Genomic DNA, 13,828 nt, shown 5'->3' with positions numbered 1-13,828 from the left:
GTTCCGTTTTGTTTATATTTGATTTGTGTATCTAATGTTCTCCTTGGATAAATGTATTCATTTGCTTTAGAAAGTTTCTCTGTTGGCCTTTTCGCCTAGTCGGAACTATTAAATGTGTTCCGTGTTTCAGGCGGAATGTGTTCCGTCGGACATGCATCGGCTTGGTTATTGCCATTATTCTAAATAAAGAATATTTCATTGACGGTTCCCTTTAATTTTCTTGCATTATTTTTTTATACAGCTGGTATACAGTGTGCATCTGCTAACAGGTAAAAACATTTTTTATTGGTTGGTGTTTGTCCTGTATAGAGGACGATCATCGTGATACTAGTTTATCGGTAGTTCTTTAGTGTGTTCACAGCGGATAATAATGTTTTCCCTTAACAAATTAAGCTACAACAGATAGAACGCAATGTTTATTGTTTTTTTGCATTGTTTATGTTTCAGCTTTCTGTAGTTAAGCACCGGTGTGTCAGTACTACAGCCAACCATGAATGTAAACCAAGGTACAGTCGGGAGTGACCCAGTGATCCTGGCCACCGCTGGGTATGATCACACAGTGCGGTTCTGGCAGGCACACAGTGGGATCTGCACCAGAACAGTACAGCACCAGGATTCTGTATCCTTCCAGCTGAAGAGAGAGAGAGAGAGAGAGAAAGAGAGAGAGAGAGATTTGCTTAAACCATGATGATTGATAGCTATACTTCATTGTTTCCCAAGGTTAAATTTGGTATTATATTATCCCAATGATTGCTTAACTACAACATCAGCAGGTGAATTCACTAGAAGTAACCCCTGATAGGAGCATGATTGCAGCTGCAGGTGAGTTACAATCCACAGAGTAGCAATAAAGAGCTTTGTACAGTGGGGGTTTTAATTGTCACCCTCTGTTTACAGGTTATCAGCACATACGCATGTATGACCTCAACTCAAACAATCCAAATCCTGTAATCAATTATGATGGCGTTAGCAAAAATATCACATCGGTTGGCTTCCATGAGGATGGCAGATGGATGTACACTGGAGGGGAGGACTGCATGGCCCGCATCTGGGATCTGAGGTGATAAAAAGTAACTAGTGGTTTAGATGATAAATCTGTTTGAAATGTTTTTTTTTTTTTTTTTGCATTGACTTGTTTTCATTTAGGTCAAGAAATTTACAGTGTCAAAGGATCTTCCAGGTCAATGCACCCATTAATTGTGTGTGTCTTCATCCCAACCAAGTAAGATTTATGTAAATATATTAGAAAACTGAGATATGTGTTATTGATTCATTTGCGTTAGAGTTTATTTGATGTTTGTGTGTGTGTGTGTGTTTAGGCTGAATTGTTTGTTGGAGATCAAAGCGGTGTGATCCATGTTTGGGATTTGAAAACAGACCATAATGAGCAGCTCATCCCAGAGCCAGAGGTGTCGGTGAACTCTGTGCACATTGACCCTGATGCTAGCTACATGGCTGCTGTCAATAGTTCTGTCAGTACCAATATCCCACTTTCTCTCTTTTGTTATTGTTCCATTTTAACATACACAGTGGTTCTGCACGAAAAGCTTCCATTTCTTTTTTTAATTTATTTTATATTCTACTTGCTGTTGATGCTCGATAGGGCAACTGTTATGTGTGGAATTTGGCTGGAGGAATCGGCGATGAGGTGACACAGCTTATACCCAAAACCAAAATCCCTGCTCACAAGCGGTACTCTTTGCGCTGTAAATTCAGTCCTGACTCCACGTAAATGCATTCTGAATTATTTTAAGAAATAGTTGTAGTGTCAGAAGAGTTGGGTTTTTTTTTCGTGCCACTCATCTCTTATTCCTTTGTCTTTATTATTATCTTACCTAGATTGCTGGCCACCTGCTCTGCAGACCAGACGTGTAAGATCTGGAGGACTTCAAACTTCTCACTGATGACAGAGCTGAGCATCAAGAGCAACAATCCTGGAGAGACGTCTCGTGGCTGGATGTGGGACTGTGCCTTCTCTGGAGACTCGCAATACATTGTCACAGGTAAGCATGTAGGAGGAGACAGATGTGGACACCTTCCTCTTAAATTGTTTGTTCCTGGGTTCTTTATTTTTCTTTTTTCCATAACTAAGTACACTTACACTATAAGTATAGTTAGGTACTTGTTCTGCCATTGGAGAATAATATATATTTAAATTATGATGATGCTACAGAGAATCTGTCTTTGTTAAATAATGTGTCATTGGCCAATCATGAGCATCTCTTTGCTAATGGATAGAATAAACCAGTTATCATTCGCCTTTAAGCATGTTTAGTTGCTCCACTGCTCAGACCAGTGCTAGTAAAATTAGACATTTGGCCAAATAAAAGTCAAACTTTATTGCAGTTACTTTTATAATGTATTTCGACAATCCATAAAAATGCAGTCATATTCTGTAGAATGTTGAGCACATAAATTATTACATGCAATACTCGTAATACAAGTAACTTTTTAAAATTGAGTGTCTTGTTAGCCTGACACACAATTTTTGGATTACAAGAAAATATATTTTTGCTTGTCGTAGCTGAAACTTAAGCCATGCTGCTCATTGTGTCCTTTTTTTTTCTATATTGATTTTCAGCCTCTTCAGATAATTTGGCACGTCTGTGGTGTGTGGAGACTGGGGAAATTAAGCGTGAGTACAGTGGGCATCAGAAGGCTGTGGTGTGTCTGGCCTTTAATGACAGTGTGCTTGGTTAAATCGGAAGCAGTGCGCCATCATCTCCTATTCTGATTAAACAGGCAGCAGTACTGTTTATTGTCACAAAGGTTTGCAGTTTGGAGTATATCTTGAAGATATATAAAGCATCATAAAAGTTTGATCATTTTGATTGTTATTGAAATTGTAATAAATTATTCTTTGTGTATAACTATATATTTTATGGTAAAAGAGAACAGTAAACAGTCGACATCAACAATATTAAAGGGAACTTTAAAAATACATCAAAGACTGCAGTTTGGGGTGTGTGTTTTAGATTCAGCAGGTATCCTGCTAGTGTGTTTTAATTACCACATTTAAAATAAAATAAAAAAAAGAACACCTAGGGAAATACTAAATTGAGTACCACCTCTAAATGAATCTGATTAAGAAATGGAATTATAATTGTAATCATAATAATGTTAAACATTTGATTCGGGTCTGTGACTGGTCTTTTTGTCTAAATGGTGAATGCTATTTAAATAGGCAAGTGTACAAAGAACATTTTGCTCACTTTCAGAACTTCTGATATTTATACCTTTTGCTGCTCAACAAATGTTTCTTAGATATTTTCTCCCATAAGTGGATGAGTTATTAAACGTCATCCCACAAGGTTTGAATTTGCTCCCATGAACAGAAGGTGTTTCATTATTACTAGGTGACCGTGTCACATGGGGTTTGGATTTTCTTTTCCTTACACACTTTTTTTTCCATCTGTATATAACCAATGTTTGTAAATACAATCTGTCAGTAAAATACTAATACTGGGTCATTGCCATCTCTGCCAGTGAAGTATTTTTAAACACTGATTAGCAGTATCAAACTTCCCCCTTTATTTAACTATCAAGGTCAGTTTACATGATTAAAATGTGTTCTTGTAGTCCTACAATGTGCATGTGTATACACTCAGGAAAGAATTACTCACTCAGAATCATGATACTTTATTGGAGCTCAACAGGGTTTTTAGTTAGCAATGAATTGAAAACTATAATAAAAAAAAAAAAAAAATTGGGTGAATAGGTCTGGAGACATTGTGGGTAACATGACTCGATGCATGTAGTGTCTCAGTGATAGTAAGATGAGTTTTTACTCATTACCAGCGGGGATGTGTGTTTCTGCACACACACACTGAATAGACGCTCATTCGGGCAGGTAGTAGAAACACACAGAGACACAAATGTTGTTGGGGAAGCAGATGTCAATGCAGAAGTAAATTAGTCGTTCTTTGGGACCTGTAAGGAGATCAGTGTGCCTGTAATCAGTAAAGGACTCGTACTTAAATCACAAAATGACTTCACTTTGCAGTTGTGCCTCAGTTAGTCACTAAAACTTTGGAAAAGGTCACCACTAAAGTGCTGGATTATGTTTCTCAGCACTTTACCGTGCTTCACGCTATGTACCCTTGTGCTCGGCTTATTCGCCAACATGAGCTTTCTAAATGTTCCATTGTTTGTCTTTAGAAAAACAAAGTATTAAAAATAGAAAGCATTAGCATTTATTATTTTTTTTTTTTTTAAGCTGTGTTTGTAGAGAAACTCTTACCATTAGCTCTCCTGGTCCAGTACACTGGTCTCTGCTGACAGAAGGCTTGCAGCGGTTGATGTAGGGCTGAAACGTCCACATGACGGCCTGACAACACACCTAAAAACTCAGTTTCTCTCTGAGTCTTATTTCCCACCAGCCAGATCTGATTCACCTGAATTAATAACCACATCCATCAAAATTTACATTTGTATACAGCTGTATTAGGTCCAATAGATACATATGGCAGCTGTATTAGGTCCAATAGATACATTTATCATTCTCATGTTAAAAATTGTATAAATGCATCGATACGTGTATTTATACATCTATATGTTTAACATGAACAATGCCATAATTACTACTCCGGTAAAATTAGATAGAAATTTGACCTGATGTGTCTGAACATGATACAAAAGCAGTTAATATCCATAATTAAATATAGCAATTTCTTCCAAAATGTCTATTCATTAGGATAAGTGTCCATTACTGGTGAGCAGATCGAATGAGCCCGAGTTGTCTAATGGCCTCAATTAGGTGCAATGATGGAGGAAAAAAATAATCTAATCTTACTCCAAGACTTTCTACCTGGACAAGGATACACATCAAGTCAAGTGGAACAATTCGTCTATTCTGTGCAGATCATAACCCACCACAGGAACAGCTTGTTAAGTGCTGAGAGAAGTGTGGCCAGCACAAGTCTTTTGCCTGTTAACGGAAGAGTGTTCTTCCTCTCAGTAGCGACTTATAAGAGAGGAAAAAACACAACAGAGCGGCCATTGTGCACTTAGTGGTCCAATTCTGTAATGGGATCCGTATGAGGCAGATCAAATGTGCTAAGGAATTCAGAGCCAGCTAAGCCTGATTTCTACTGAACCTGTGCGGTCTGTTGCTCCTTTTCTGGAGCTGAACGAAGAAACCAGCCAAAAGTACCCTTTTATCAGCTCAGAGCAGTGAGGGTGGTGCTGCATTTAGGTGTCAGTCAATCTGCTATCCAAAGTAGCATACTGCTATTTACACATAAGTTAACAGTGCTGGGCCTATAGGGGGGCCTGATGTATCTGAGATACAAGGTGTGATTTATGAATTTTTTTTTTTTTTTTTTTTTTTAGCAACTATAAGATTTGAGCTGTTGAAGCATTTTTACCTGTTGTTTGGACTCATCCATGAGAGCACGCATGTTTTCATAATCAGACATCTCCATTTGACGAAGGAAGCAGCTGTCCTGGTTGTCAGGCTTGTAGCATATTAACCCCTAAACAGGAGAAATTTACTTTAAAGGATTCCTATTATATTCACATGTTCTGTTGAAACCAATAAGAAAATAAAGATCTTACATGTTTAATGTCAAAGAGCACTGTAGATGTGTGATTTGTGTGCGAGGTGACTGAGTATGTCACAACGTTGTTGTGTTTGTCTACTAATGCAGACTGATTGATCAGAGCAGCAGGATTATCAGGAGCTATGATACGGACAACCTGAAATGAAGACTGTTTGGGAAAGCTTTCTTTATCTTTTAGATTTTGGAAATTGAAAAAGCTAATTTCATGATTTGTAAGGGCAACAAATGCCTTTAACTAGACACTATCACTTACCTGCACGTCTGGATGGAGTGTGAACTTCCCAGTGACAACGAGGGCAACAAGGGCAATGATAACAATGAGCAGTGTGATACTGAGGCTGCCCCATAGCACACGCTGTGGAAACCTGGAGGAGCCTATGGAGCCACAATGCTGAGACCAAGAGAAATACATAAACATCACCCTATAACTTCTGCAGTCCTCTTAAGTGTTGAGGATTTTCATTCTGGATTCAGGTGGACATTTTACACTAAATTACCCCTTCATTCTAAATTGTCAGATTAATCTAAATTTTTATATATATATATATATATATATATATATATATATATATATATATATATATATATATATATATTTTTTTTTTTTTTTTTTTTAAGAAAATGCACTAATATATTCTTTGCTGATTATACTTACTAGTGTTAATCATTTTGGATGTAAATGAAAGAGAGGGTCATAAAAACTCACCATGCACTGTGGATCCTCCAAACTGGTTTCTGAGAATTTGCACCACTTCATCATTCTGCATCTACTTGCTTCTCCTTTATCCCCTGCTCTTACTTGCTTGTCTATCAAGCTACACTCATGACTGAGACTGCAAGAGAGTTTGCTGTATACCTGCTCAGGTCCTCACTGCTGCTCTTTAACCCCCCCAACACACACTCCACTCAAAACATAGTCCAGCCCACTGGCTGCCACCCCACACTGGACGCCACCCCACACTGGACAATAGACAAAGGGGAGAGGTGGGTTTTTTTCTTTTTTTCTGTGGACAGGGCTAGTCATCGCAAAGAGGCAATTATTTTAGAAATGCATTGCTTTTGCCCTGGATCAGCTTCTGTAGCTGCTGACTGGCCAAGGTGACTTTACCTCAACAACTGATCATGAAAATATCCCATAAGTACACACAGTAGCTTGCACACAATACACCAGTCATTTCTTTCAGTCTGAGATGATGCTCATTTATTTGATCTTGTATGATGAGCACTTTGTTCAAGGCAAAAAATAAATAAAATAGGGAAACCATTACATTTGATCATAAACATAAATGGGGTTACAATAGCTGTTATGCTTCAAACTCTACAACTTTGTAACTTTATAATGAGGAAAAACAAGTACTTTAATAAAAACAATTTTTGTTTAGTTATGTGGTAGTGATCTGAACAAATAGTCACATTAATTGCGTTATCCAACCAATAAGCCTGTCTATTATCTGTTGCAGGTCATTACTCTGTACCTGAGGTTTGACATTCAGAAGAATTTACAAAAGCATCACATGCTGACTCAGGCATTTACCTAAGTGTGTAGATATCTTTAAAAATAGATAAAGGAAAACTACTGTACTGGGGAAAAGTACAGTGATATACATGGGCATTAGTGATGGATAACAGAAGTAGACCCTGTTGATGCAGCAGATAAATAATAGAAAGTATGTTTTTTTGGCTTTATATAATAGGCAGTGCATATCATAAACCGACTCTTGGGTGTGTTAAGGTTGGGGAAACCTAAAACTGCTGCATAAGAAACCACAGATATAAATATCACTTGGAAATATCTAGCTATTTTATAAACCTCTTTTTTCAGTGGATCTCGATCTTGCCCTCAGAACCTTCAAGCCAGTCCAAGTTTTCTTTAGCTTAAGTTCCAAAGACAGCTAAACTAGAAATTGTACAGATCAACAAAATTTAATGTTGGGATCTAAGGTCCTGGAAATAATAATAATAATAATAATAATAATAATAATATTCACTCTTTCAACATAGACTAAATTAACTTGTTCAAGTTAGCTCTTATGTGAGCAGTAATAAAAACTTCCCTTTGTTCTGAACCTACAGAATACATATTACATCCTGGTCAGTATTTACTGCTATGCTTGGAGGGCTGGTAAAATCTCTGCAATGCTATCAACATAATAATCAGGCACCATTCCCTGGCGCTTGGGGCATCCGCTTCTTTGGTGTTCCTCGGCATCTGCTACCGTTGAGACACCAGTCAGGGCCAGCAGAGTCTTCAGACCACAGGTGGTACCTAACATGATGTCTGTGTCTAGTCTGTCCCCAACCATAAGACATTTACTTGGGTCAAGCTTAAACTTGCTAGCCATACATTTGAACATGAAGCTGCTGGGTTTTCCGACCACTTGAGCATGACGCTGTGCTGCTGTTTCCACTGCCTTCAAAAGGCAACCAGTGCCTAATATTATATATATATATATATATATATATATATATATATATATATATATATATATATATATATATATATATATATATATATAAAAAAAAAGACACCAGATTAGTCAAAACATCACTGTACTGGTTTTATTATTTGACCTTAGGGGAGTTAAAGCTTACCTGGGACTGCTTTCCCTCCTTCCAGAGGCAGTCTGGAGTCTGTGTTGGTCCCCACAAACTGACACTCGGAATTGCTCAGATACTGTAACGCTCTGTTCAGCTTCATGTAACTGAAATGTTCGTCAAAACCCACCAGCACGGCTTTGACCTCGGGGTCCAGAGGAACACTGGCCCAATCTTTCTGCCCTCCAGAGACTGGATCTGGTCCAACACCGACCTGCTCGATCCCCATTGCCTCAAGCTCTTGCCTCATCGCATTGCTCCCAATCAAGTACACTTTTCCCTGGAGGTTGCACACGGTTTTGAGGTAGACAGCTGAACAGTACGCTGTGCCGAACACCTCGTCCTCACTGGCCTCGAAGCCCAGCTTGTCCAACTTTTCCATGTACATTTTGCGCGTCTTTGTGCTGTTATTGGTGACGAAGAACACACGCTTGCCGGCTTTTTTCAGCAAGTTGACCACCTCGGGGGCACCAGGAATGGGCTGATCTCCTCGCCAGATAACCCCGTCGCAGTCAAACAGCACACTGTCCACAGAGTCCAGGACCTGTTTAGTCAACGGCCCACTGAGCCGAGTACATTTTGACACTGCCATTGAAACTTAGCTGCGGTCACTGTTAGCTCACAGGCTCTTCACGTCCTACTGAAAGCTGCTTATCTCGGTTAGTAATCGTTCAAACTTTAACGGTCGTCAAGAAGGAGCCGATACTGATACCGGTGTGTTGAAAATGCTGTTACAACACGAGATATCTGGTGTTAAGTAATGCACTCGCTTGTCTAATGCATTTCGACGTGACCTGGCACATGCAGCACTTCCGCACCGGCTTAAAGGGACAGTCACCAAAAATTGTGTGCGCCTGACTGAAGAACTAAACAGGTGTAGAACAGTAACAAAAGCTGGTGTACACCATGTTACTGTGATCACAACTCTGACCTGTAAATTAAAACACTGATCTGGTGTGTACTGGGTTCATCAGCCTGAATACTGTTTTTATTATTATTTTCCAGTCCTAAATTATATTTTAGATGAATAACAATCACTTTATGTTTGACCAACCCTGCTGAAAAATCTAGCTCGGTTCTGATAACCACCAGAACATAGACCAATCTGAATAGACCATATTTTCCTTAGTTACATTTATGGCATTTGGCAGATGCTCTTTTCCAGAGCAACTTACATTTTTCCTCATTCGTACAACTGAGCAGCTATGGGGTTAAGGGCCTTTCTCAGGGGCCCAGAAATGGCAGTTTGGTGTGGCTGATATTTGAACTCATAATCTTGGGATCCAAAGTCCAATGACCTTAACCACTAAACTACTGTACCTATTTTTACCTTCTTGAGTTAATTATTTAGTTTGATTCTAACTGCAATGCTGACATGTCATTTTTGTAAAATCTAAAATAAAATACATTTGTTTGCATTAGCTTTGATTAGCTCAGCCTGAATTTTGCCATCAAGAAGCTGATGGATTGTTCAGCAGGGAATGTGGAAGAAACACAGATGATGTACAGTCACTTGGGTAACAAGCATCAGATATAAAAAACAAAACAAAAAAAAGAAAACATTTATTTAAACAAACCCCTTACCAAAAAAAAGTAATTTTAGATAAAAGTAACCACATGTAAAAAAGTAAATACATGTCTGGGATCTAAAATGTGCTTTTCTGTTTTATACTGGAGATACAGAATTATAAATGATAAGTAAAAGAAAAATCATTAAGCAAACTGCATCTAATTTCTCACAAACTGCCCCAGGGATTAAATTTTAGTCACATGTTTGTAAACCTTTTTCATAGAATCTGAATTTAAACTAACATCAAAAGCTATATACAAAACTATATAATAAAGAATGTTTTTTTTATGTTTTGTTAGTTCTGTAACATTCTTTTGCGCATTTTATAAATAAGTGTCAAAGTCTGTAATCATAAAAAAAGTGTGCTGTAAGTGTCCCTTATTTCTTAACAACATGCATCAAAACAGCTTTGTATCACAAATCACTGTAACTGGATTTAGGAGAAAAATTCTATAAATTTCTTTTTGTTGTCCTTTAACCAAAAACTAATTGTCTTTCTTCTGAGTAGGGCATAGAGGCCAAACTATTTCTCCAAGGTTTTTTAGGATTCCTCTGTGATAAAAGCCCCGGAATGGGTTGTAGGAAGTACGGCATCGATGTTCAGAGACAGGATTGCAGTGCTGGCAGCCATGGCCTTTCTGCTTGAACCATTCATTAGATGTCTGATTCACCAGAGCCAGATAACAATGAAACATGGTATATCCCGCCACAAGAAAAAATACAAATACCACAAAGCCAAGCATGAAGACTATCCTGGGAAAGGTCACGAAGAGGTGCTGTAGAGAAAGGTTTGAATCATTAGGCCTCAGAAATGTCAGATTTTTCCAGGTTTAAAAATACATCTTGGATTGTGAAACTTTTCCCACAGCAATGAATAAAGAGTTATCACTATAAGCATGTGTATGGGGAAAGTGTTCTCTCTATAACTAGAAAACAAAGCTCCTTATAGTGATCATGAAGCTTTTAGGAAACATGCAGCAGAATTTGGTTACAGTTGCTGAGAAGAATAGATCTAGTGGCCTGGATTAACAACACTATGGCTGTGTTGTAGGACTGTGAAGAAATCTTTTTTTTTCTGTCATCTATCTTTCTTTCTATGATTCCTGTTATATTATGTATGCATTTATGGACCCATTGTTTAGTGACCTACCTGAATGACAAACAGTAGTCCTACAGGCTGTTGCTGACCGTCTGAATCAATATACTGTGCATGCATGATTCCAGATCGCACGACAGAATGAAACAACATGTCTACCGTGAGAAGTGCAATATCGCCTGCCATGGCACAAACACTCAGCAAGTAGAGCAGGAAAAATCTAGTGTTTTGAGCACCGATGCAATTATTCACCCACACACAGTGGTGGTCAAATCTCAGGACACATCGATCACATACACCTAAACATGACAAATAAAGAAATCATTTTGGTTTATGACATATCATTATAACAACGGGTTTTCCAGTAAACAAGCTGATCTTTGGCAATTTGCAGGAGGCTGAATAATGAGATTTAACCTTCTGCATTTTTCTAAATATCTATTCATTTCATTATTTAAAAAAAAATTATTTATACTCACTACAGTGTTTCGATCTGGCAGGTTTCACCAACTGACATGTTTGGCAAATAAGTCCCTCTTGAAACAGCTTCTGATCATACTCGTACACCTTTAATTGAACTGTGTGGTTTTCTTTTGTCAGTGTACCTAAAAAGAAAGCTGATTTAACCGCATTGTCTGAGGTTCCACATTAGTAAGCAATCATATGACTTGTGCATGTTCCTTACCGGGATCTTTACTACAGCATAGGTAAAAGACATACGACTTAATTGCCAGGAAGAAATAGGGAAGGCACACGTTAAACAAAGTGGTGTCCATTTCCAAACAGAACCCAAAGATCTCATAGGAGAATTCTCCATATATAGCAGCCTCGAGAATGAGGTGCAAGTACACGAAGGTGCGATTTCTATTGCAGAAGAGGAAAGACCATTCTTGTAAGACCATCACAATTTAATAATAACAGACCAACATGAGAATTGTGTTAAGAAATATAAAAATGTAAAAAAATAAAAAATAAATAACATTTGAGAATTGCTGAAATGTGAACAGCAAATCTTAAGTATGTTCAACTGATACTGATTAAGGGTGTACGGTAAATTTATATTCTCACCTCTGATGAAAGATTTTGTGCATACTCCAGTAGCAAATATTTTGAATACATTGTGGAATCCAAGGAGAAACAACCTGGAAAAAAACAGAGATGCTTGAGATGTGTCAAGATTTTTTTCAATGGGTTTGTTAGTTTAGCATAGAGCTGGATTAAAGGGTAGAGTGAGAAAAATATTCTTTCATTGCAAATTTGAATCATTTTTAAAAACATATACAATGGCTTGACATTAAACTTGTTATACATAAGAAGAATATGTCTAAATCAAATAATACATGAAATCATGTGACTCGGAATCTAAAATGGTTTAAATCTGTGCAACAGATTTTTTATTTATTTATTATTTTAAATCAGTAATGTTACCATTATGACACCATTATGGTATATCAGCTCAGTCCATATCAGCTCACGCTCTATCTACTACTTGTACAGGATGCCTGGGGCAGAAGTTAAGGCAGGCGATAAATATTTGATCAAATATTACAAACACACATTTTCCAGTTGTTTGTAAATCAAACCCTAAATCTGTGCAATATTTTTTCCCAAGGAGAGAGATTTGTGCTGATACAGCAGAAACATTGAAGACAAGTAAACACTTTTGTTTGTCACTTAGATAGATAGATAGATAGATAGATAGATAGATAGATAGATAGATAGATAGATAGATAGATAGATAGATAGATAGATAGATAGATAGATAGTTTATGATATAGATATTATATTTTATGTTTATACTTTTTAGTTATACTATACTTAATACCTATTCTATTTATTTTTATCCTTATATTCTATTTTTCATGTTTACAGGTTGGACAGTCACAACTGTCCAACCTGACTTTTTTGGTCTAGTTCTGTCCTGAGCTTGGGTTTCTGTCCATGTGGAGTTTCGCATGTTCTCTCTGTGTCTGCAACGGTTTTGTTCAGGATGTTTATCCTCCAGTTTCTAACCTTCCAACAACTGCTCCTAGGTGTAAATGTATGTACATAAATGTGAATGTCCTATGAAAGTCTGGCCTCACCCTGTTTCTGTGATACACACTCGATACACTGGGATCCTGGCAGACCTGATAATGAAGTTACTGAAGATGAATGAATCAGTTGAATTAGTATTTGAAAATGGAGTAATGTTAAAATTCAGTGTTACTCCATTGAAAAGTAACTCATTAAAAGCTCTTATTTTATCATGAAGCTTTAACTTTGAGAGTAGAATTTTGTGTTATAGGTAATTTTGCCTGTTTTTTTCAGCAAAAATGTATTTTATATGAAACAATTAAGATGTGAGAGAAATGTAAACTTTCTCTTTAATTCAATGCACTTAAAAAATTCATTAATTGTTTAGAAATTTAAAAAAAAAATTTTCCATAGTCCCTCATTTGTATGGGCTCAAAAGTAACCAGACACTTCACTAATAAGCGGTTTGATAGACAGGTGTGGCCTCCTTATGACATGAAGGATATTAAAGGTTTGAAGTTTGCAAGTGTTTAATTAGTATATGGGATCTCCAAAAGCGGTTTTATTAGGCTGAAAAAAACAAAAGAAAAACAATCCAAGACAGCATAAATTGGCCTAATAAACAATCTGGTACACTGACGGATTTCCACACGCCCTGCATCACTAATGCTCTTGTGACTGAATTAACACAAATCTGAAAAAGGCCCGCTGAGATATCTAGTGGGAAGTCTTTATAGAAGAGTCACTCAGTTATTCTGATAGTAAAAAAGGGACTAAACGTGGGATAAAGATCTTCGATAAGCACAAATGGACATGATGGTCAGGTGTAAAACATTTGGCTGCATAATGTATTTTCTTTTTGAGTTTGAGGAACCTCAGGTTGCCATGTAGTTTCAATGCTGTCTATTGTCTGGTTGATTTCTTTGCTTCATTATTTATAAGCTTTTGTTACTGAAGTTCATTTTGAATGAGTTTTGAACTCGTTAAGTT

General features: G+C 37.3%; 4 protein-coding genes across 5 annotated transcripts in view; 1 reads left to right on the top strand and 3 right to left on the bottom strand.

Moving 5' to 3' along the window:
• Positions 1 to 129: 129 nt before the first annotated feature.
• On the top strand, positions 130 to 5,571 carry mlst8 (MTOR associated protein, LST8 homolog). Of its 2 annotated transcripts, none has more exons than XM_083556036.1 (9): positions 130 to 269; positions 448 to 619; positions 774 to 822; positions 898 to 1,060; positions 1,147 to 1,222; positions 1,320 to 1,472; positions 1,604 to 1,728; positions 1,840 to 2,003; positions 2,582 to 5,571. In XM_083556036.1, exons 2-9 carry the CDS (start codon positions 491 to 493, stop codon positions 2,698 to 2,700), a joined length of 978 nt encoding a protein of 325 aa, XP_083412162.1. In that variant the 5' UTR covers positions 130 to 269; positions 448 to 490; the 3' UTR covers positions 2,701 to 5,571. The 2 variants fall into 2 exon arrangements, with proteins under 2 accessions (XP_083412162.1, XP_083412161.1); XM_083556035.1 differs by having other exon boundaries at positions 771 to 822.
• bricd5 (BRICHOS domain containing 5) lies at positions 3,624 to 6,594 on the bottom strand. The gene is made up of 6 exons (XM_083556042.1): positions 6,268 to 6,594; positions 5,815 to 5,952; positions 5,557 to 5,709; positions 5,367 to 5,474; positions 4,241 to 4,394; positions 3,624 to 3,930 (listed from the first exon to the last, which is right to left on the bottom strand). The coding sequence occupies exons 1-6, from the start codon at positions 6,319 to 6,321 to the stop codon at positions 3,839 to 3,841; spliced, it is 699 nt and encodes a 232-aa protein (XP_083412168.1). The 5' UTR covers positions 6,322 to 6,594; the 3' UTR covers positions 3,624 to 3,838.
• Positions 6,595 to 6,735: 141 nt separating this feature from the next.
• On the bottom strand, positions 6,736 to 8,966 carry pgp (phosphoglycolate phosphatase). The gene is made up of 2 exons (XM_083556038.1): positions 8,154 to 8,966; positions 6,736 to 7,992 (listed from the first exon to the last, which is right to left on the bottom strand). Exons 1-2 carry the CDS (start codon positions 8,746 to 8,748, stop codon positions 7,667 to 7,669), a joined length of 921 nt encoding a protein of 306 aa, XP_083412164.1. The 5' UTR covers positions 8,749 to 8,966; the 3' UTR covers positions 6,736 to 7,666.
• Positions 8,967 to 9,118: 152 nt separating this feature from the next.
• Positions 9,119 to 13,828, bottom strand: part of zdhhc4 (zDHHC palmitoyltransferase 4) — a 4,899-nt gene continuing 189 nt past the window's right edge. Inside the window, exons 2-6 of the mRNA XM_083556034.1 lie at positions 11,891 to 11,964; positions 11,508 to 11,686; positions 11,302 to 11,427; positions 10,877 to 11,121; positions 9,119 to 10,502 (exon numbers count right to left, since the gene is read on the bottom strand). Coding sequence (XP_083412160.1) covers positions 10,212 to 10,502; positions 10,877 to 11,121; positions 11,302 to 11,427; positions 11,508 to 11,686; positions 11,891 to 11,964 — 915 coding nt within the window. The 3' untranslated portion in view covers positions 9,119 to 10,211. The remainder of the gene's footprint in view (positions 10,503 to 10,876; positions 11,122 to 11,301; positions 11,428 to 11,507; positions 11,687 to 11,890; positions 11,965 to 13,828) is intronic.

This window comes from Silurus aristotelis (assembly GCF_946808225.1).
Source record: "Silurus aristotelis genome assembly, chromosome: 12".
Classification (NCBI taxonomy): Eukaryota; Metazoa; Chordata; class Actinopteri; order Siluriformes; family Siluridae; genus Silurus; species Silurus aristotelis.
Note: the sequence above shows the minus strand (reverse complement) of the source record. Positions and strands in the feature narration are given on the sequence as shown.

Excerpts from the sequence above, each read along its gene's own strand:
- pgp (XM_083556038.1), bottom strand. The coding sequence starts at position 8,748 with ATGGCAGTGTCAAAATGTACTCGGCTCAGTGGGCCGTTGACTAAACAG. Across the intron at positions 7,993-8,153 it reads AGGAGGGAAAGCAGTCCCAG|GCACTGGTTGCCTTTTGAAG; the intron begins GTAAGCTTTAAC and ends ATATAATATTAG.
- mlst8 (XM_083556035.1), top strand. The coding sequence starts at position 491 with ATGAATGTAAACCAAGGTACAGTCGGGAGTGACCCAGTGATCCTGGCC. Across the intron at positions 620-770 it reads CAGTACAGCACCAGGATTCT|CAGGTGAATTCACTAGAAGT; the intron begins GTATCCTTCCAG and ends CTACAACATCAG. Across the intron at positions 2,004-2,581 it reads CTCGCAATACATTGTCACAG|CCTCTTCAGATAATTTGGCA; the intron begins GTAAGCATGTAG and ends ATTGATTTTCAG.
- bricd5 (XM_083556042.1), bottom strand. The coding sequence starts at position 6,321 with ATGATGAAGTGGTGCAAATTCTCAGAAACCAGTTTGGAGGATCCACAG. Across the intron at positions 5,710-5,814 it reads CACTCCATCCAGACGTGCAG|TCTTCATTTCAGGTTGTCCG; the intron begins GTAAGTGATAGT and ends TTTCCCAAACAG. Across the intron at positions 5,475-5,556 it reads TGCTCTTTGACATTAAACAT|GGGTTAATATGCTACAAGCC; the intron begins GTAAGATCTTTA and ends TCTCCTGTTTAG.